The following is a 21,462-nucleotide window of genomic DNA, read 5'->3' as shown; positions in this document are numbered from 1 at the left end:
TACCTCTCTTTGTCTTGCTTAATGCTTTTTGTCCTGAATTCTATGTTGCCTGATAATAAAGTCTTGTGACATGATTTCTTTTTATGTATTTTCATTTGCTTAGTATGTCCATTTGGGCAAAATTTTTTTCAAGCTATTATTTTATTTTTAACCTTTTAGAATTTGTTTTAAGTTGTGCTCCTGTTTGTAGCAGAGAGATTTTACTTATTTTTCCTTTGTAATCCAATCTGAGATTAATTTTCTTTTAATAGGTAAGGTCAGCAAATTTACATTTGTCAATATGGCAGATATATTTGATGTTAGCTTGTCCATATAGTTTTTGTGCCTTTTTAAAATAAGTTTCATTATGTGGTCTATGGGGTTTTTCTGATATTTTTGTTCTAGTGATTGTCTTTATAATTATGGTTTCACATTAAGCCCTTAGTCTTCTAAGAAAGTGATGCTAGTTCCCTACTATAAGCAGTGATAAAATTAATTTCATACTAGTTCTGAAATAGAGATACTGTAACTATGTTACATAGTTTCTTTTATTCAGTCTCGACCTCTATTGTATTCTCAAAGGAGTGATTCATCATTCAGCCAGGAAGCTTGGAACTCAATCAGTATTATTATTATCAGTAAGTACGCTGTCAGAAGAGGCCTTGTGAGTTTTCCTAGAGTAGATTGTCAGCCCTTAACAAGGCTCTTTTTGTCTATGAAAATTATAGTTTCTAAAGTCAGCATAGATCATAAAATTGGTTAGCTGCCTTTTATTTGGTCTCAGTTGAATGTTAGTTCAAAATCTGTGTAGATGGTCTGTTATTCAACACCAGAGAGTCACCACGTTGACATTGAAAGATATTATTGGGTCTGAAGTCCCCAACCCTCTTTTCAGTGTGGGCTCTACACTTGTTGAGAGTTTTATCACCATTTAATTTTTCAAAAACAATATGTTTGACAACAGAGGCATGTCACATATGAAAAGAATTTTTAAAAATTACAAATCTTTGTTTAAACAGTCCAGCTTGGTATACCTCATGTAATGACTGAGACTCGTATCCTGATGTTAGTCCTCCTGTCCAGCACAGAGGAGAGTTGCCACCATGGCCCAGGGAGGAGCAGACAGCCTCGGCAGAGGGTGGAAAATGGAAGGTGTTTTCATAATATTTTAGACCCAGGTCAATTTATATTACCATAGTTGATTAAAATTTTTTTTCTAATTCTCTCCCTAGGATATAATTTTATTGATATTAGAGGGTAAGGAAGTGGGCAGAGAGAGACAAACATCTATGTGAGAGAGAAACATTGATTGGTGGCCTCCCGTATGTGTCCTGACTGGGGATTGAACCCTCAACCTAGGTATGTGCCCTGACTAGGAATTGAACCTGCAACTCTTTGGTGTACAGGACGGTGCTCCAACCAGCTGGTGAAAGATACTTATTGCCTTCTCTAATAGAGCAGCTGAAACATAGACTACCATTGGAGAAGATTTACATTTCTACTTTGTATTCTGTCCTAGGTTGGCTGCCAGTATTATTCTTGTAGACCAGTGGTTCTCAACCTTTCTAATGCCGCGACCCTTTAATACAGTTCCTCATGTTGTGGTGACCCCCAACCATAAAATTATTTTCATTGCTACTTCATAACTGTAATTAGGTTCTACAGCAGCGGTTCTCAACCTGTGGGTCGCAACCCACAGGTTGAGAACCGCTAGCAGGGTCGCCTAAGACCATCGGAAAACACAGATATTTACATTACGATTCATTAACAGTAGCAAAATTACAGTTATGAAGTAGCAACGAAAATAATTTTATGGTTGCGGGTCACCACAACATGAGGAACTGTATTAAAGGGTCGCGGCATTAGAAAGGTTGAGAACCACTGGTGTAGACTGATAAAAATTAAAACCCTCTTTCCCCCTAGCTTCCTGCTGAGTTCAGATTGAACACATTTGAAGTGTGGAATCTGTGCTGTTTCTGTGAGTTGCACATGATTCAGATGTCAGTATTCCACAGACTAACTACAGTTTGGGGAAATCAAGACTGACAGTTCTATGTTTAATGTAGAAACTTACTAAAATCTAGTTTGATAAAATTCTGATTGCATCCTACTCATTATATATATATAAATGTTTCAACTTTCTTCAATTTAAGAAATACAGGAAAACACAGATATGAAATTTAAAAAAAAATATTTTTTATTTATTTCAAGAGAGGAAGGGAGAGGGAGAGAGAGATAGGAACATCAATGTTTAGAGAGAAGCATTGATCGGCTGTCTCCTGCACATCCCCCACTAAGGCATGCCCTGACCAGGAATCAAACTGTGACCTCCTGGTTCATAGGTCAACACTCAACCACTGAGCCATAACCAGCCAGGCCAGATATGAGATTTTTAACTCCAACCAGTTTATGGAAAAAATTTTGCATGAGAACGGTTAATATACAGATTGCAGAACAATGAATTTATCACTTTTGTAATACTTCTATGAAAGCCTCAAAGATAATGGACAAGTCCATTTTTATCAGATTTAATAGGTTTCTAAATCCTTATCTGCTTATCATACAAAATGTTAATTAGAACAGTAATTGAGTTACCAGCTGCCTTCGTGTTCACTCTAGGAACTTGTACAAAAACACTGTGGAGCTCATGTAAGGTCACTCATTGCTTTTTGAGTCGCTAAATAATAACTTTGCTGTCAAAATCCAGGTATTAAGGGAATCTATAGCAAAAATTGATAAGAGACTTGAATAGTTAGTCTGACACTCCCTCTCCAGTAGATAAAGGTGGAAAAATCCTTCTTCAGCACCACAGATGGGAGAAAATCTTCCTCTTAGATTTCTTCCTGAATCCACTTATGCCTGTCTAGTCTTGGAGTTAGAACAGAAAGAGCCTTTGGAGCCAGGTATGCTGGCACAGATTTCCTGGGGAAAAATGAAAACACTAAGAAATCAAGTTTATAACTTTATTTGAGCAACATGGAACATAATGACAAGGATATTATATCCCAGGAAACCAAAAGTCATTCAGCATCAGAAAATATGAATAATATGTTAAGAAAGTAAGTGAGAGAGATCACATGATCATTTTAACACATATAGACAGAACATTAGGTAAGATTCAACAATCCTTTATACTAAGATTTTATTTTTTACTCTAACTGGGAATTTTACCAAACCTTAGACTAAGTCATTTATTTCCAAACCTACAGCAAACATTATACTTAGGAGTTGAAACTTTTCCCCATTAGTGTCAGTAAGAAGACAAAGGATGCCTGTTAGCATTACTTTTGTTCAACACAGCCCTGGACTTCTTAGCCAAGTGTAATGAGGTAGGAAAAAGAAATGAATCTATATATATAAAATTATAATATGCAAATAGACCGAATGGCAGAACAACCGAACAACCCGTCGCTATGACGTGCACTGACCGCCAGGGGGTGCGTGCAGAACATGGCAGGCATTGGCAGCAGGTGGCAGAGTGCGGAACATGGCGGGCATCGGCCATGGTGGGATGGTGGAGCAGGTGAGCAGGGATGCCAGATCAAGGCAGGGCTCCAGTCACTCTCATTGGGGCCAGACTCTGGTGGTTACTGAAAATTCTTTGCTCCCATGCACCATGGTCCTGCCCGGCACTCACACCTGCTGCTGGCATCGGCCCTGCTTGCACCTGCTGCCAGCGCTTGGTGCCAGCCCCGATCGCTCGGCACTGTCAGTGGATGCGAGTGGCAGCTGCTGGCCCCAATTGCCCCTTAGGGCTTCTCTACCTCCCCCTGCTCCTGAGGGGTGATCGGGGCCAGCAGCTGTCTCTTGCACCCACTGCCAGTGACGGCCCCGCTCGCACCTGCTGCCAGTGCCGGCCCTGCTTGCGCCTGCTACTGGCGTCAGCCCCACAGGTGCGAGTGGGGCCGGCGCTGTCAGCACATGGGAGCGGAGGTGGCGGGAGTAGGGCTGCCAGCAGACAGGGGGGGCGGGGAGGAGAGAGGGGTGCGGCAGGAGGGGCTGGGTGGTCATGGAGGATGGGCCGAGATCCGCCCCCGTGCCCATGCAGCCTTGCGGCCCATAGTTCCTTTCAAGGTGCACGAATTCATGCATTGGGCCCCTAGTAGATATTAAAAAGGAGAGACAAAACAGTTTTATTTTTTTTACAGGTGATATTGCATACAAAGACAATACAAAAAACCAATTAGCGTTCAGCATAGTTACGACATATAAAATTGATAGGTTCATATATACTAATTATAACACTTTAGCAAATAGAATTGAAGAAAAGGTTCCCTTTTGTATTTATTAAAGTAATTGAGCTTAATTTTAGTGAGATTTTTTTTTAAATTTCTTGATTGATTATGGTGTTACATATGTGTCCTTATTCCCCCATTACCCTCCATGCCGCCCCTCATGCCCTCACCCCCCTGTTGTCTGTGTCCATTGGTCAGGCTTATATGCATGCATTCAAGTTCTTTGGTTGATCTCTTCCCCTTACCCCCACCCTCCCCTACCTTCCCTCTGAGGTTTAATGGTCTGATCGATGTTTCTCTGTCTCTGGATCTATTTTTGTTCATCAGTTTATGTTGTTCATTATATTCCATAAATGAGTGAGATCATGTGATATTTATCTTTCCCTGCCTGGCTATTTCACTTAGCATAATGCTCTCCAGTTCCATCCATGCTGTTGAAGCGTTCAGCATAGTTGCTACATATAAAATTGATAGGCTCATATATGCTAATGATAACACTTTAGTAAATAGAATTGAAGAAAAGGTTCCCTTTTGTATTTATTAAAGTAATTGACCTTAATTTCAGTGAGTTCTTGATAAAAATATATATAAAGTACTCATGGTGTGCTAGGTGACATACCAGTAGTAAAAGTAATAATTACATTTTACTTTTTTTTTTAGTCAGGCCAAGGCCTAAATACACACAGTTCAAGATTATGGAAAATTATCTTTGAAATTTTCATTTTTTTCTTTCAGGGTGCGGGATGACAGAATTCGAGTAGAAAGGATGGACAACATGTATTTTGAATACAGCCATGCTTCCCAGGTGTTTACAGAATTTTATGTAAAAGATATGATTGACATCAAAGGTAAATATTATATACATGTTAGCCATATGTTCTCAAATTTAACTGAGTTGAGGTTTGGATAAAGGTGCAAGTTTGACTTTTAATGTAATGAAAGCTAGGTAGTTACCAATACATAATTGGAAGAAGTGGAGGGAAGAGTTTATTGTTCTTACACTGATGAAAAACACTACTATAGTTCTTCTTTTGTAGTTATGACCATTTAGTAATTTAATGTTTTTGACATATTCATTGGAGTGTAAGGAGTTACTTACTGACCAACTTTCCTTCTTGTTCCTCTTAAAAGATGGCCCATTATTTTCCTTGCAGTTTTATAGAATGTTTGGATAAATCTCTTGATGAAGGGTAGCATTTCAAAAGTTTGATTACTGGAATTTAAATACCAGAACATTAATGACAGGGTCTGAATATGTTAGGTAACCATTATTTGTCTAATTCACATTTCCTTAGCCAGATATCAGTGCTTGCTTTGGTCTGGACCCCTCATTCCTGTCAGTGCAGCTTAGTTAAGGTCCTTTTTTATCTCTTACCACAGGCTGCACAGCTTTCTCCATTAGCCCATTGACCAGCCTCCCCCAGCTCCCTCCCAGGTATCAATGTCTTGTGAGCATTTCTCTCCCCATCCCTTTTAATCTCATGGTGACTTGGCCAAATTGAATTGAATGTCTGAGTGTGTAACCAACCCATTTATGACAACTGTCTGCGATATCACCAAGAGATCATCATCTTATGCTCAACTAAAGACAAGACTAAGTCACAAGACTACCATAAGCCATCTTGGCATCAGATCACCTGGAAGGATACAGGGCAGAACACCTGGCTTGTGGGCAAGGCACATGTTCTCCCCTTGGTGGGGGTATTCCTCAGCGGTCTCTGTAGCCGTTCACAGATCCATTGGTGCTTATGTTTCCCCTTGCTGCTAGTGACAGCTCAGCTGAAAGGAAAGGAGACTTTTAACAGGTGGGTGCAGGGTCTGCCTGGCTCAGACGCCCCATGTCCTGCAGGAACCCGATTCCCTGGCTGGAATTTGTACAAAGGACATACCAAGTTCAAAGAGTCAGTGTACTCTCAGGGAAGGCCAATTTTCTGGAATCAGGTATTCATAATTCCTCCTAGTCCAGGTGCAGTGTACTGATTTCAGGTCATTTTCACCATATGCAGTGCTACTTCATAACACACTGGCATTTCATCTTTATCCGGTTTCCTGGGAAACAGAGCTAGAAAGTTAAAAGAAGATGAAATTCTCAGAAGAAGGGGAAAGGGCTTTAACTCTTTATTTACACCTTATTTTTATACAAAGCTATAGTTGAAATTAGTAAGGTATATTACTGATTTATCGAAGATATATTGTAATATTTTTATTATTTCTAAAAGTAATAAATGCCTATTTTTAAAAAGTCAAAATATATTTGTGTTTAAAGAAAAAAGTAAAAGTCCCCACTCAAGTCCTTATGACTCTTCTTATGTATAAATCCTCATATATATACATAAACATCTATATATATAAAAGCCTAAGCCACTGTTACGACCGGTCGACCGAATGACGGTCAACTGGTCACTATGACATGCATTGACCACCAGGGGGCAGATGCTCAATGCAGGAGCTGCCCCTTGGTGGTCAGTGCGCTCCCATAGCGAACCTCCCGTGGCCCCTCCCCCCGGCCAGCCTGCTGGTCAGTGTGCTCCCACAGCCAACCTCCTGTGGCCGGCAACTTCCTGCGGTCCCTCCCCCTGGCTGGCCAACCTCCCATAGTCCCTAACCCCAGCCAGCCGGCCGGCTGGTCCCAGTCGGCCCAATCTGGACTGGGTGAGACAGCCCTGATCAGCCCCGATCACTGGCCAGGCCAAGGAACCCTACCCATGCACAAATTCCCACACCGGGCCTCTAGTACATACATAATTGTGTATATTTGTTTAATTAACTTGAACTTAAACTTTCATCTGATTTTTATTGAATGCCTATTATGTGAGGCATAGTGCATTCAGTAAGGAATAAAATAGATAAAAATTCCCACCCTCTGGAGCTTACATTCTAATGGGGGGAGATGTACAATAAAATAAGTTAGTGCATTTGAAGAAAGTAAGTGCTATGAAGAAAGTAAGGCAGGGAAGGGGATGAACCTTTTTCACTTAAGATGACATTTGATAGTATATTAGTTTCATGTGTATAGCAAAATGATTAGACACCATATATAGTTATTACAATTTTACTGACTATATTCCTTAAGCTGTATGTTACATCCCCATGACTGTTTTGTATACTTCTGCCAATCTATAGTTCTTCATCCCCGAGGGTGAGCTTTTACACAGGGTGGTGAAGGAAGGCTTCACTGAGGAAATGGCCCTTGAACAAAGTTGTTAACAAAGATTGGAGGAGTTAAGGGGAAAGCCACATGGACATGTGAAGGAACAGAGTTGCATATCTTAAGTGCCTGGTATGTTTAAGGAATAGCAGGGAGCCTGGGTGTTGGAACAAAGTAACTAAGGGGGAGTTCAGAGTTAAAGAGGAGATGGGAAGGCAAGGTGTGTAGGACCTTACAGACTTAAGGACTTGAGGTTTTCACTCAGTGAGTTGGGGGATGTTGGAGGACTTTTAAGTAACGTAGCCTAATGATTTGAGGTACATTTTAAAAAGGATTCTTTTGGCTGTGTTCTATTAAGAATACCCTGTAGGGCACAGAGAGGAGCTGAGAGGCCGGATGGAAAGCTGTTGTAATATTCCTGCTGAGAGATGAGAATGGTCATTCAACTGTTTACCCTCTCACTTGGCAGTATGTTATGGATAGTTTTTTTGTATCAGTACAGGTAGCAGTGAGTCATTCCTATTAGTAGGTGTGTAATAATCTAGACTTACTACAATTTATTTAACTGTTACGCTAGTGGCATTCGGTTAGGTTGTCTCTAGTGTTTTACTATTACAAAAGATTTTCCAACTCACTTCCTTGTTTACACATCTTTGACATGCATTTTGGAGTATTACTGAGTCAAAGGAGATCAGCATTTTACATTTTGAAAAAGTTGCTCTACAAAAAGGCTTGTTCCACCATCAGACAATGCCCTTTCCCATGCCCTGGGTGTTTGTAATCATCTGCATTTTTCCAGAGGTCAGTCTAAGGAGATAGTCTCTATTATTTTAATAACTATAAACTAAATTTTATTTAACTTAAATTTTTAAAATAATGGTGAATAATAATTCTAACGAAGGTATATATTATTTTTAGGTTCTCAAAGTCTTTCCAGTGCCATTATCTTGGAGAAGCCTGTGATTTGCTCTTTGGCGGCCATAATAAGATACCTCAAAGAATTTAACTTGGCAAAGGTGCTTTCCAAACCCATGTAAGTGATTCCTCAAAAATTAAAAAGGGGAGGGCTTATATTAACAACATCTCTTGAATTTGGTAAACACTATTCTCAGAGAATTTTACTTGCTATTGATAGAATACTCTATTTGAGGGCAAGGATGAACTATGTGGTATTGTTCCTAAGAATACTAAAGCTATTAACTGATATAAAACACATTGATAATTCCATCAGTTTGTATTCATAATAGCTATTTAATGTAGTAGAGTTTTGGCTACAAAATGTGCTTTACTCTAAAGCAAAGTTAATTGGCAAGTAGTAATAAGTGGAATTAAGAAGTGGTATTAAAAAGCATTCATAAAATTTCATTGCCTTTCTTATTCTTGGTTTCAGTTCTTATTTCATAGGTCATAAAGTTGGAGACAAAGAGAACAGCTTCTAAGAGACAGGTGTTTTTTTTTAAATTTAATTTTTTATTTTTAATCCTCACCTGAGGATATGTTTTCCATTGCTTTTTAGAAAGCGTGGAAGGGAGGGAGGAGGGGAGGGAGGAAGAGAGGAAGGGGGAAGAAGGGAGGGAGGGAGGGAGGGAGGGAGGGAGAGAGAGAGAGAGAGAGAGAGAGAGAGAGAGAGAAACAAACAAACAATGACATGAGAGAGACACATTGATTGGTTGCCTCCTGCACAAGCTGAGGATCAAACCTGCAACCCAGGTACATCCCCTTGACCAGGAATCGAACCTGGGAACCTTCATTGTGTGGGCCGACACTCTAACCATTTGGCAACATTAGCCAGGGCCATAGACAGCTTTTAAAAAAGTGATTAATTTTGTAGAGTTCAGAGATTTAAAAGCTGGCAAGCGACATTCTAGGAAAATACTAGTTTAAAAACCAGTGGAATGAAAAAAGGTAGGGGGATAATTTTCTTGCCTTCCTGTGTTCCACCTTCACTAGCCCCTTGTCTTTGGCTCTGTAAAGAATTACCCTCCCTCATATTGATTCTGGGTAAGTAAGCTGCTTTCTGCCCTGCAGAGGTGGGTGGACAGATGGAGCTATCTTAGTAAAATGGCTGAGTATGAATTGAGGAACGAAGAGGTGGTGCTGGTTTGAGTTTGCTGGAGAGAGTGGAAGAACTCCACTCTCCTTTTGTAATGTCTTTTTTTGTGTGTGTGTTCCAGTATGTGGCATTTAGGATAGAACAGAATATCATTCCTCTGGAAATAGTTTTGTCCTGATGTAAAGCAGCCTAAATGTCCATCAACAGCAGCGTGGGTTCATTGTGTTATATTCTTGCACTGTAATGTTATACAGCAATGAAAATGAACGGACTAGAGTTTCATGTATCAGGACTAAAATATTTTTATTAGCATTATATTGAGCCAAAAGTCAAATTGCTGAAGGGTACACAATATAGATCATTATGTGAAGTTAGGAACATGTGAAACAGTAGTAGACTACATACATATATTGAGAAGGTAGAAAGACATGCATGGGAATGAGCAACAACAAATTCAGAAGAGTGGGGCTGGAGGGGAAACCATAGAGGTCGGTGGGGAAATGGCACAGGGAAGTTCCTGTTTGATGTTTATTTTTTAATCTGGGTACAATATTAATCTACATATGTTTTAGTGTGGCTGAAGTGTTTTATTAAAAAAAATAGCAGCCTGGCATTATACCTCATGGGCTCTACCAGAGATCACTATGTATGGATGATGGTGTTGGATCCCATAAGGAAAGGATGACAAGCTATCGACCATTTGACTTGTTCCTGTTAGGGAGCCCCTAACTGAGGTAGAACTAGTGACTAAATAGCTTTCCCGTTACCAGTTGAGTACTGAAAATATCAGCGGGGGGACACTCTGTAAAGTATATGATTATCTAACCACTATGCTGTACACCCGAAACTAATACACAATGATATTGAATGTAAACTGTAATTGAAAAAATAAAAAACTAGATAAAAGCCCCCTCCCCCCACAAAAAAAAGAAGATTTGTTTTTCTCCCTACATCACCCAGCAATCAAGTATTACTATTGAAATAAGAAAACTGACTTTTTCTAAAATCAGGCTCTCCTGTGTTTAGAAGTAGTTGAATTTGGATCTGGAAACATTATTGTGCCCTCCTCATATGTAATTCAAAGTAAAAATAATACTAAGATGTTTATTTGTACTGAAATTAAAATAGCTTATTTTAAAATTACCTGACTTGATAGATTGAGTGCAGCTGATCTTATATCGGGTGGTGATGTTGGGGAGCGGTCAGTGAACTGGATCTGCTGGGGACTTAGTATGTGGCTCATCTGCCTCTTGGGTAATCCTTTCCTGTCATTTCCATAGAGCCAGACAAAATAAAGATATAAAGAGGTCCAAAATTTAGGCCCTCACATTGTATATCACCCAACATATGTCCAGCACATAGTAGGCAGTCAGTAAATACAGGATTAATGAAAAAGAGAGAAGGAAGGAATTCTTTATCCTGTGAGTATGGATTTGATTAGAAATTGCAAAAAATGTCCTTGGGAGCCAAGATTAATAAATAAAGATCAAACTGGTACCATTTTTTTGCTTAAAAATGAAATGGGAGTGAAGATGTTTTATGGGTGGCATGTGAATTGGCTCTGAATGTAATTCCCAAAGTGTAATTCCACAGTTCTTATATCTTGGAAAAAGAATGTAGCCCCTCAAAGGGATTACTTTGGAAAAATGTGCATGTTCTCATTCTTATTTAAAATTCAGTCCTATTGCTTTAAAAGCTCAGCAGCTCCAGGTATAATTATATTTACTTTAGGAGTCATGTGATTGGGGGACATTTAGTTGTGTTGTTTTGCAAATGCTTTCACAAAGGTCGCTGCATATTTCATTAAAATCTTGACATACATTTATTTAAAGGTCTCTGTGCATTTACAAAGGCTTTTGGAGGAAAATAAACCATTTTAGGAATTGTTCTTAAGGATGGATTAAGTGAGGCTTTATTAGATAGAGCAAATTTTGCTTTATGTCCTTTCACTGTAATAAATCAGAGCTGAATGAATATATGCTGAGTCCTGTGCATCCTTCTAGTGAGTCATTGAACCTAGCAGTCTTTTGGGAACCGTTATACACCTTTCTTTTTATTTGCCTGTCTGATATGCTTATTGGAAACATTTAGGAATCCAAAGATATTCATTTTGTTTAATTGCAAATCAAGTAGAAGTGAATCTACAGTAAAACAAATTTTGTAATAGAATACAATTTGTAATAATTAAAATTTGTAATAATTTTATAAAATTAAATTTATAATAATTAAATTAACCATGCAAAGATTAGGCAAATGGTAAATGTATGACCTCTGAAAACTGTACATAGAGAACTATTTTCCACTATTGATTTAATATGTAACATGATAGATTTTTTTCTTTGTTTCCATTTTTAAAAAATATTTAAATAGGATCTTTGAAGGGGGTTGATCTTTCAGATACGTTCTGTACCCTTACTGCCTCTCTCTAATTCAGAAAGATTTTTAAAGAATAGTTTAGTAATGATATAGTGTCTTAAATTTCTGTGGCAAGTTAGAAGCAAGTATATTTCCTTCCATTTTAAAACTTGAGGAAACAAAAGCATCCTTTGTATTTTTGTTGTCTTAAATATTAATGAAATATGTTCCCATGTTACTTATAATATTTCTATCCAGGTTCACACAGCATGAACCCTAGCCAGGCATTATTTATGAGATTCATTTCAAAGCAGATGAAATTTAGCTTCTTCGAAAAGGATAAATAATTCAGAATTTTATTTTTTGTTAGTATTTCAGAGCAGTGATCATATACCGTTGAATTCCTAAGGATGCTGGCAGATTCAACCCTTAGTTCAAAAGTGTGTATAATTTCCAGTGGAAATAGGACTGACATAAGGAAAATTTTCCCCAACCCCAGAACATATTATCAACCAAACATTTGGGAAAACCAACAGCAAAATTGGTTCTTATAATTGCTTGATAATTATTGTTCCATAGGGTCAGTTTAGTTTAATATTGTCCAGTGGTTGATCTTTTATTAAAAATCAATGCAGATGTCAAGTTTAAAGAAACCCTGCTTCTCCCACATCTACTTGGAGGTCTAGATGACTTGTTCACTAATGGCAAAAACCAAAAATAAAACCAGCAAAAAACCCATATGCACATCTCATTAACACTGTTAAATGAAAAAAGAACCTGTACAGGCACACCTTAGAAATACTGTGGATTTGGTTCCAAACCACTGCAGTAAAGCAAGTATTATTTTAAATATATATCTTTATTGATTTCAGAGAAGAAGGGTGAGGGAGAGAGAGATAGAAACATCAATGATGAGAGAGAATCATTGATAGGCTGCCTCCTGTATATCCCCTACGAGGGATCGAGCCCACAACCCAGGCATGTGCCCTTGACTGGAATTGAACCCGCAACTCTTCAGTCCGCAGGCCGACACTCTATCCACTGAGCCAAACAGGCTAGGGCAGCAAGTATTATTTTAAACTGAGGCGTAATCATTTTGCTGGTGAAGGATCTTGCCATCAATTTGTAATACTGTATATGCAAATCTGTGAAGCACAATAAAAAGAGCTAACTTAAGCCAATTTGGTTCACAGTTACTGTGTTCTTTTTGATATTGTAGATATTAGGAGGCCCAGTAATTATATGTAGGTGAGGGATCTAAGCCTCCTCCCCAACCCTCTCTCTACCAGGTCGTATGTTAGTCCAAACAAAATTCTGCCACACATATAGATACTTTCTAGCAAGCAGGTACAAAACGCAGTCATGCAAACTCTTCTGTGAGCATCTTGAAATTCTAATCTGGGTGTTCTCCGTGTTCTTGCTTCAAAGGTTCAGTTGAGGCATAGGAGGGAGCAGGATTTCAGTTTTAGTTGGTGTTAGGTGACAAGACCCTCAGATGATTGGTGGAACAGGATGCTTTCGGAATCCTAAACCTAAGACACCATTCTTCAGGATATGGACTGTTGGGTGTACAAGTTCTTGTGAAGGTGAAGGCAACTGAACAGACAGTATTTCTGGACAGTCCACACATCTTAAATGCCACTAATTTTACTTTACACTTCGATGTTAATGGGAGATAAAGGCAGCTTGCTGAGATGTTTTAAGGAAAGGTGGTGGATTATGGGTTCTTGATTAGTCTTTCTCTCAAGCCAGCTAAGCACTCTCTAGACTCTGTCTGATTAAGGTGTGCAAGTGTTAACTTGTGTAGATTAAATTTAACTTTTGTAAACAGGGGAATGACATATCTAAACACGTGGGCACTGGTTAGATACCAACTCTGAGTCCAGCCTATTAGTGCTTCCAGCTTGGATTTTTGACCAGGAAGCTGTATCAACACCTGTCAGTTTCACAGCCAACCACTGCCTAATTGTTTCTTCCTGAAAATGTTTTACACTTTATTACTGACCTTGGGTGTTCACAGACATTTCTGAGCAAAGGAAAACAAACCCACACTGGCTTCCCTATAGGAAGATGGCAAATATTTGTTGAGCATCTACTTTCTGCTAGGTCCTGCAGGTGCTGCAAATTATGTGATATCAATAATCTTTGCCTCCAAGGAGCTAAGATCTGTGTTTTAGATTTTTATTTATTTCAGAAAAGAAAGGCGAGGGAGAGAGAGATAGAAATATCAGTGATGAGAGAGAATCATTGATCGACTGCTTCCCGCATGCCCCCCACTGGGGATCGAGCCTGCAACACAGGCATGTGCCGTGACCGGAAATCGAACCGTGACCTCCTGGTTCATAGGTTGATGCTTAACCTCTGAGCCACAGAGGCGGGCCCAAAAATCTATTAATGAGGACAGCCCAAGAACATAAATTGCTGTAATTACATTATTGAATGACTAACTGCTATATGAAGGAGAGAAAGGGCTACATATATCTGGTATCCATCAGTGTTGGAGTTGCTTCCCTCTAAAAATTATTAACAAGTTATCACTCGTTGGAAGCTAGGTCAAACCTGTCGCAGATAAATTACACTGCCAAAGGACAGCATTCAGTTACTAGGCAACATTCCTAATGTGCAGTACGTTACTTCTTTCTCAGGGCTCTGGAGCTTTAGTTGAGGAGTCATCTAGAAGTGGAGGCATCTTGCAATGAACGCTGGCTCTGATTTTAGGCTCCAGATTCCTGGGTGAGGGCTGGCTTCCATAGCTGGCTTGGGAAACTGGGTTTTATTTACATCTTGTTACGGCTATGATGGAAACACTCATGCTCTCCCTCCAAATAGCTTAGTGACCTTGCCATGATGCTTCTTGCCTTGAAGCCATCAAATCTGTAAGTGCTATTGACAGAAATGTCAAAGGACTGACTGGCTTATAAACAACATTGAATCCTGTATCCGTAATGCATTGGTTCATATACTTTTTAACATGAAAGACTTAATAAGGACAAAATTGGAATTGTGCATACATTTATTAATCATATTGCAACTCAGTACTCAAGTCTATTTGAAATTTATTGCACTTCTAATCTAGTTTGAAGTAGTTACAGGTACATAAGGAGAATATGAATTCTTTGAGCTTAAGGAAACACTTTCTGCTACTTTTTCAATTTTATACTCTATTAAAACAGCCACATTAATGTGCATTATTAATTAGAGAGTAAATAACATTTGTTGCACATATCAAAATGTTGATTAAAATCTGTTTAAGTGTTTATCAAGATGATCTCATGCTAAAGAGTAGGGAGGATGTTTTTAAGTATCTTGACATATTTTTTAAGCTAATTGCATAGTTGTTTCCTGAAGATACCATACACCACCACATGCTCTGCCAATGATAAAAGACTATGTTTGGTTCTGTTTCTGGAAATATATTAAAAAATTGTTTGTAACACTTACTTTCCTTCCTTGTTCTTGTGTTTGGTTTGAGAGCAACTGTCCTTATTTTGCCATGAACCTATTTAATGACACCAGCATCAATGGGAGACAATATCCCAGTAAATATTCTTTTAGCTCCTTTTGGTTTGATTCTCTACCAAAGAGCTAACTTTTGTCATAATGTCACTGGAATATTTCTAGTGCTTACTTTAGTTCTTTATGCACTTACATCATGGTTCATATTTTGTTCTTTTACAGGAAATTTAAACAGTTGTCCGGTGCAATGGAATTTATGACAATTAATGGAACAACATTAAGGAATCTTGAAATCCTACAGAATCAGGTCAGGTAAACATAAGGGCTAGTTGTTTCAAATGGTTTTGAAAAACAAAATTTGGAATAAGGTAGCATTTTGGAGTAAGGTAGTATTCTTAGGAATACAGTTGAAAGCAACAATATTGTCTTCAACCGACCGCTCTGCCTGTCCTGTTATCTATTTATTAGTTGATAATTGTTGCACTGCTTTTTGGAGAATTAAATACAGTATAAGAAATACTTCTGTGGGGTTACTTAGGAAGCTATAGAGCTATCTTTTTTAATGATTGAAGTAACATGCTAATTCAGATAATTTCTGTATCAAATATTTATTTGGAAGAACATCATCTTTGAAAATTCATATGAAGATTTTTTTTGTCTGCTTGATTATATTTTTCTACATTTAACTTTTTCTTGAAATGTTTGCAGTCTTATTTTTTATGCAGCATATAAAACAAGTTACTGTGATATTCAATTAGACTGTAAGATGCGTAATAATTCCCTTTACAAATTTTCATCATTTATTTGCCGTTTATTGATGAATTAGGGAGATAATGGAGCCATTGAAATTATTGCTTTCATTTATTATTAAATTGGCACTTGGTAATGTGAGATGTTATAAAATTAATGTTATCATAACAAAGTCATAGAAATAAGAAGTTTCAAGTCGTTTGAGTAAGTAGTGGAGACTGAACCATCTGAGTCAAATGTTTTAAAGCTCTTCAGAAGCACTGATTACTGTTGTGAATAATAGTAAATATCAAATTTATTCTCCTGACTCCTGGGTTTGTATATTACTAACTAGATCTTTTAATTTAGTTTCTTCTTCTTCCAAACTAAATGTGTATATTACAGTCCACCTTGTTTCCATTCAATAACATTTTTATTTTGTCATTTCATTTATCCAGAAGTGAGAATCTTTCCCACAAGTCTTTCTCATCAACTGTATACATCCCATGATAGGAAAGAAGTAGTAGGAATAAAAGGACATTTCTTGGATGAAGAAGAGCTCACAGTCAGAGTATACACACACAGCCCCAGCATCCCAAGTTGTTTTTATTCTGCCACATCCTCCCTGTTCCAATCCTACTACTGTGGAGTCAGTTCTGAAATCATATTCCTAAGGCAAAAATCATCTGTAACCAAAATACCCTTTAAAAATCCTTTCATTGTCAAGACTTGAGCCCTTGTAGAACAGAAGCTGAGAATGAACATCTGCGTGTCTTTGCACTTCAGCATTGGCCTCCCTTACAGATGAGCAAGGAAAGGGGCAATGAGGAGGGGCCAGTGTCAGGGAGAGCAGAGGTGTAACAGGACTTGTGTTTGCCCACCCCTCTCTCTCCTGAGCCTGCTTCTCCAGTGTAACCTGTTTCCCCTCCACTGTCCTCTTCCTGGGACCCTTTACTGCAGGCGGGCCAGTCAGGCTCTTGTCTCAGAGGGTGGTGGTGTTGCTGACCTGGACCAGCCCTGTCCGTGGGCCAGTGACCAGCTCCATCCTCAGGAGCCTCTGTGACCCTGAAGCTGCTCTGTGCTCTGCTTAACTCCTAAGGCCCAGGGAGCTTATGTGATACCTTTTATAGTTTCTTTCTGCCAGGTGGCATTGGGTCCTAGTTATGAGTCTTTTTCCCCAAACTTGGATTTAAGTGACTTGAGGGAGGAAACATATCTTAATATACCTTTGCCAATCACACAACTGAGTATATTGGGGAGGTTTTCTGTAAGTATCTGCTTGATGATTTGAAGGAAAAGGAAAAAGTTAAAATAAAACCACTCAGGTGAAAACTGCAATTTTATGTTCCCAACAAGATTTAACCTATTAGATTTTTTGTAATACAATGAAACCTTGGTTAGGATAAACCATCATCTCTAGTTAGTTGTGAAATTTTTTATGACTCAACTTTGAAATAGAAAAGTATAGAAAGATAAACTTTTACTAAGGATTTAATAAAACAGACTAAAATAAAACCCTTCCAGGGTAAATTCCGGGAGGGCAGTGCAAGTTCACATCTATCTCCAGTACCTTCTACTCCTTCAGTGCTGTTGTGAGAGCATTGGTCTTTAGAACAGTAATTCCGATGCTGTGGGAGATACTGAATTGCCAAAGGCAAATTGTATTTCCCAAGGCAGTAAAATATATTATTATATTTTTAAGATGCTTAGGACAAATATATATTTCAAAAGAGATTTCTGAATAATTTATTCTTAGTTAACAAAAACCAACCAACACAGACTATCTCTTTTCTGTGCAAAATATCAAAACTTTTGGTATATTGTATGTGTATATATATGTGTATGTTTGTGCTGTGTGTGTGTGTATGTATACACACATGTTCACTGATCAAACATTAAATGAACACTTGTTATGAGCCATACTTTATTCCAGGCATATGTAACATTGAAAATTGTGATTCACGGAATAATTAGGGCACATGGTCAACTAGCAGTTTTGGTACAAATACAATTATCTAGTTAATAAAACTTGTTTTCTGGTCTTTCTTAGACTGATATGAAAAGCAAAGGAAGTTTATTTTGGGTTTTGGACCATACTAAAACTTCATTTGGGAGACGGAAGTTAAAGAAGTGGGTGACTCAGCCACTACTTAATTTAAGGTAAAGGGAATTTTTTGATTGTGTTTAATCTGAAATTACATATAGTAGTGAAAGTAAAGGTATGTTGGCCTCCTTAAAAACAAGATTACTATGACATATAAGAACACAACTTTAAATTGGGGAAGATTTTATTTTGTATCTGGCAATAGACTGTCTGATATTGTGAGGATTTTTTCCTTGTCCCCAAGAATGAGCCTGCTTGCAGATTGGAAGACATAGGGTATGTTGGGGAAAGTGGGTTATGCAGTTAGTTTGGGCCATCAGTAGCATAAGGGGGTAAGGAGGAAAGGGGTTGAAGAGATGGGGTGCTGCCTTTTGTAGAGGGCTTTGCAGGCCAGGCTGAGGAGTTGGTGGCCAGAGGAAGTTAATCCAGTGATTCTAAGCATGGGAGTGACAGGGTCAGAGCTGGGCTTGTGTGTAGGAGGGGACAAAGTGGTGGTGGTCGGGCAAGTTACCAAGTTCACGGAGAGGTTCTGAGGACCTGAGCTAAGTTAGTATCAGTACTCTAAAAGAGGTCAGGTGTAAGACGTTTAGGACAGTAGAATGAGTAACTAGGGGCACCTTTATTACATACCAAGCACTGCGCTAGAGGCTTTATGTGTACGTCTCTTTTAAATTGCATGATGGCCTCACTGTTGGCTACATCTTATGCTGTGCTTAGTAAATAGTCATCTTGAAAAAAGGATAGCAGATACTGTTATTAGTGTTAGTAGTAAGTTTTAAGAAATCGTTTTGATGATGATGGTTACCAGATTGCTTCAGCTTTTAGTGGGTTATTTCAGTTTCCCTTCCTGACCATAAAGACCTTCAGACAGGGGAAGCTGACTAGATAAAGAAGAATTCTGAAAATGGAACTGTCTCCATGGGTTCAGTATTCAAATGCAATAAGGGTACCTTGTGGAGCAAGAGCAGACAAGACGGCCTTCTGTGGGCAGTGTACGGACGGCCCCCTAAAGGGTGTTGCATACTGGGTAATGGAAAGTCATCTGCCTAAGCATCTGTGGCAGTTTTTAATATTTTATTTGCTTGGTTAAAATATTCATCAGAAACAGCCCTAACCGGTTTGGCTCAGTAGATAGAGCGTCGGCCTGCCGACTGAAGGGTCCCAGGTTCGATTCCGGTCAAGGGCATGTACCTTGGTTGCGGACACATCCCCAGTGGGGGGTGTGCAGGAGGCAGCTGATCGATGTTTCTCTCTCATCGATGTTTCTGACTCTCTATCCCTCTCCCTTTCTCTCTGTAAAAAATCAGTAAAATATATTTAAAAAAAATATTCATCAGAAACAGACTCACTAGTAGATGTTTGCATGTGAATTAAAATTTTCATTTTTATCATTAAATTTGTTTTCTAAAACGAGGATTAACTTGAGATAAGTTCAGTAGACCATGTTGTATGCTCTTTATCGACTGGACCATGTGTCCCTTGGGATCCTGCTCTCCCAGAAAGGCTGGAGAAAATAAATACGCCATGCATTGAACACTAATGCTTTCAAGTGTGAACTTTAAACCGGCTTGGCACGTATGTAGCCAGTAACAAACACAAAACCTTTTCCTTTGCCTTTTTAAGTCATAATTGTAAAACTTTCATCTTCCTAATCCTTCAAAATCCACTTTAAAATAATTGGTTTAAATCTTAATGGCACTTACAACCTATTCCAAAGAAATTCTCTGAGAAAATCTTCAGCTGATTAGTCAGTGGGTCAGTTATATATTTTTTGTTCCCCTCCACCAAACTAACATAGGTGCCATGCATATCACATCAGTGGTTCTAGTCATCCAAGCTAACATTCTGTCTCTGACATTGGCAGCCAAATGTTAGTTTAGGACCAGGATTTCTTCTTTAGTGAGATCATAGAACAAATAATTGGTGACAAGGGAACTTAGTAATATAAAGCAGGTCTTCCAAAGTTCTCCAAGAGTCCATTACTTGCCAGTCATCCATGAATTCTCTTAAATCCCTTAAGATCTTCTTTACATTTTTAGCTTATTTTAACTTCCAAGGCAATTTCATATTCGTAAATCCAGGACCAAATGTTTCACTCCCACCACCTTTTCACTCCCACTACCTTTTATTTCACTCCCACCGCCTTTTATTCTATAAAATGACCTCTTTGGTGCAGAATATACTAGTGCCCTACACTTACTGATGGATTCAAATAATTCACTTAGATTATTGAGATTGTATTTTACTTTAACGAAGCCACATAAGTTTTTATAAATAGATTATGCTTTCTTATGTGTTGTGATTTCAGAGAGGAAGGGAGAGGGAGAGAGGAAATACAAACATCAATGATGAGAGAGAATCATTGAGTCGCTGCCTCCTGCACACCCCCACCCTGCCCACTGGGGATCGAGCCCGCAACGTAGGCATGTGCCCTGACCTTCTGGTTTATAGGTGGATGCTCAATCACTGAGCCATGCCAGCTGGGCTAATTTTACATTCTTAATGTCTCTTGAAACTATGAGCCATTTTCATTCCTATATTCTCTACCCAGTTCAGATCATTAACATCTCCCCTGGATTACTGAAACGGCTTTCTAACCAGTCTTTCTGCTGCTGCTGTTTTGTCCTTTCAAACGTTGGCCATTGGCTCCCATTGCTCTCAGGACAAAGTCAGAGCTCCTATGTGGTCTGCATTACTCACATGACCAGGTCCCTGCTTACCTTCCTAGCTTCTTCTATCACACTTGCACCTTCCATCTTCCACTACTTCTACAGCTGGTTCTTTTTAAGCACTCTGAATAAATGGTGTATGTGAAAGGTGAAGCTAGGTAGACCAGGTAGTGAATCTTAGGCCCTAGGAGAGGGTTTATGACTCATGTTTCTACTAGGAATCTGTTTAGGTCGTTGGTTTAGCCATATTGCATGACCAGTGTCCTAATGTCTGAATTTAATTTATTCATTTTATATCAGCTGTCTTTAGGGCAAGAAATTAGATTGACAAAACCAACCTCTCAGCAGTTTGCATTTTAATTTTCCCCCTAAATAACATTGTTAGAATTATAGAGGCATCTCCATGAATAGCAATCAGCAGGTACAGACAGAGTCCATCACAGGCCCTTACAACGGCAATAGCTGTAGGTCATGCACTGAGTTTCTCAGTGACAGCCACGCAAATTCTAATGTCATCACCCAGTTCATCTTCAAATGTGAAGGACTCCAGTGACACCCACATTTAGTCCTTGGGGTTTTGGTGGTAAAAAACAATCTTTGTCATCCCCAGAACCTCAAGTCCGTAGTTTTTGTCATATGGAATGAAATGACTCAGGTGTCTTTATTCGTTTAGAATGTATCATGGTTTTTAAAAAAAATTAAATGTATTAAGGTGACAATATACATTTGTATAT

General features: G+C 38.7%; 1 protein-coding gene across 1 annotated transcript in view; it reads left to right on the top strand.

The window, feature by feature from the left end:
• Positions 1-21,462, top strand: part of MSH3 (mutS homolog 3) — a 138,617-nt gene that overhangs the window by 33,844 nt on the left and 83,311 nt on the right. Inside the window, exons 9-12 of the mRNA XM_079793623.1 lie at positions 4,950-5,062; positions 8,281-8,395; positions 15,449-15,533; positions 18,006-18,115. Of these exons, the coding sequence (XP_079649749.1) occupies positions 4,950-5,062; positions 8,281-8,395; positions 15,449-15,533; positions 18,006-18,115 (423 nt within the window). The remainder of the gene's footprint in view (positions 1-4,949; positions 5,063-8,280; positions 8,396-15,448; positions 15,534-18,005; positions 18,116-21,462) is intronic.

Source organism: Cnephaeus nilssonii (genome assembly GCF_951640355.1).
Source record: "Cnephaeus nilssonii genome assembly, chromosome: 2".
In the NCBI taxonomy this organism is placed as follows: Eukaryota; Metazoa; Chordata; class Mammalia; order Chiroptera; family Vespertilionidae; genus Cnephaeus; species Cnephaeus nilssonii.
Note: the sequence above shows the minus strand (reverse complement) of the source record. Positions and strands in the feature narration are given on the sequence as shown.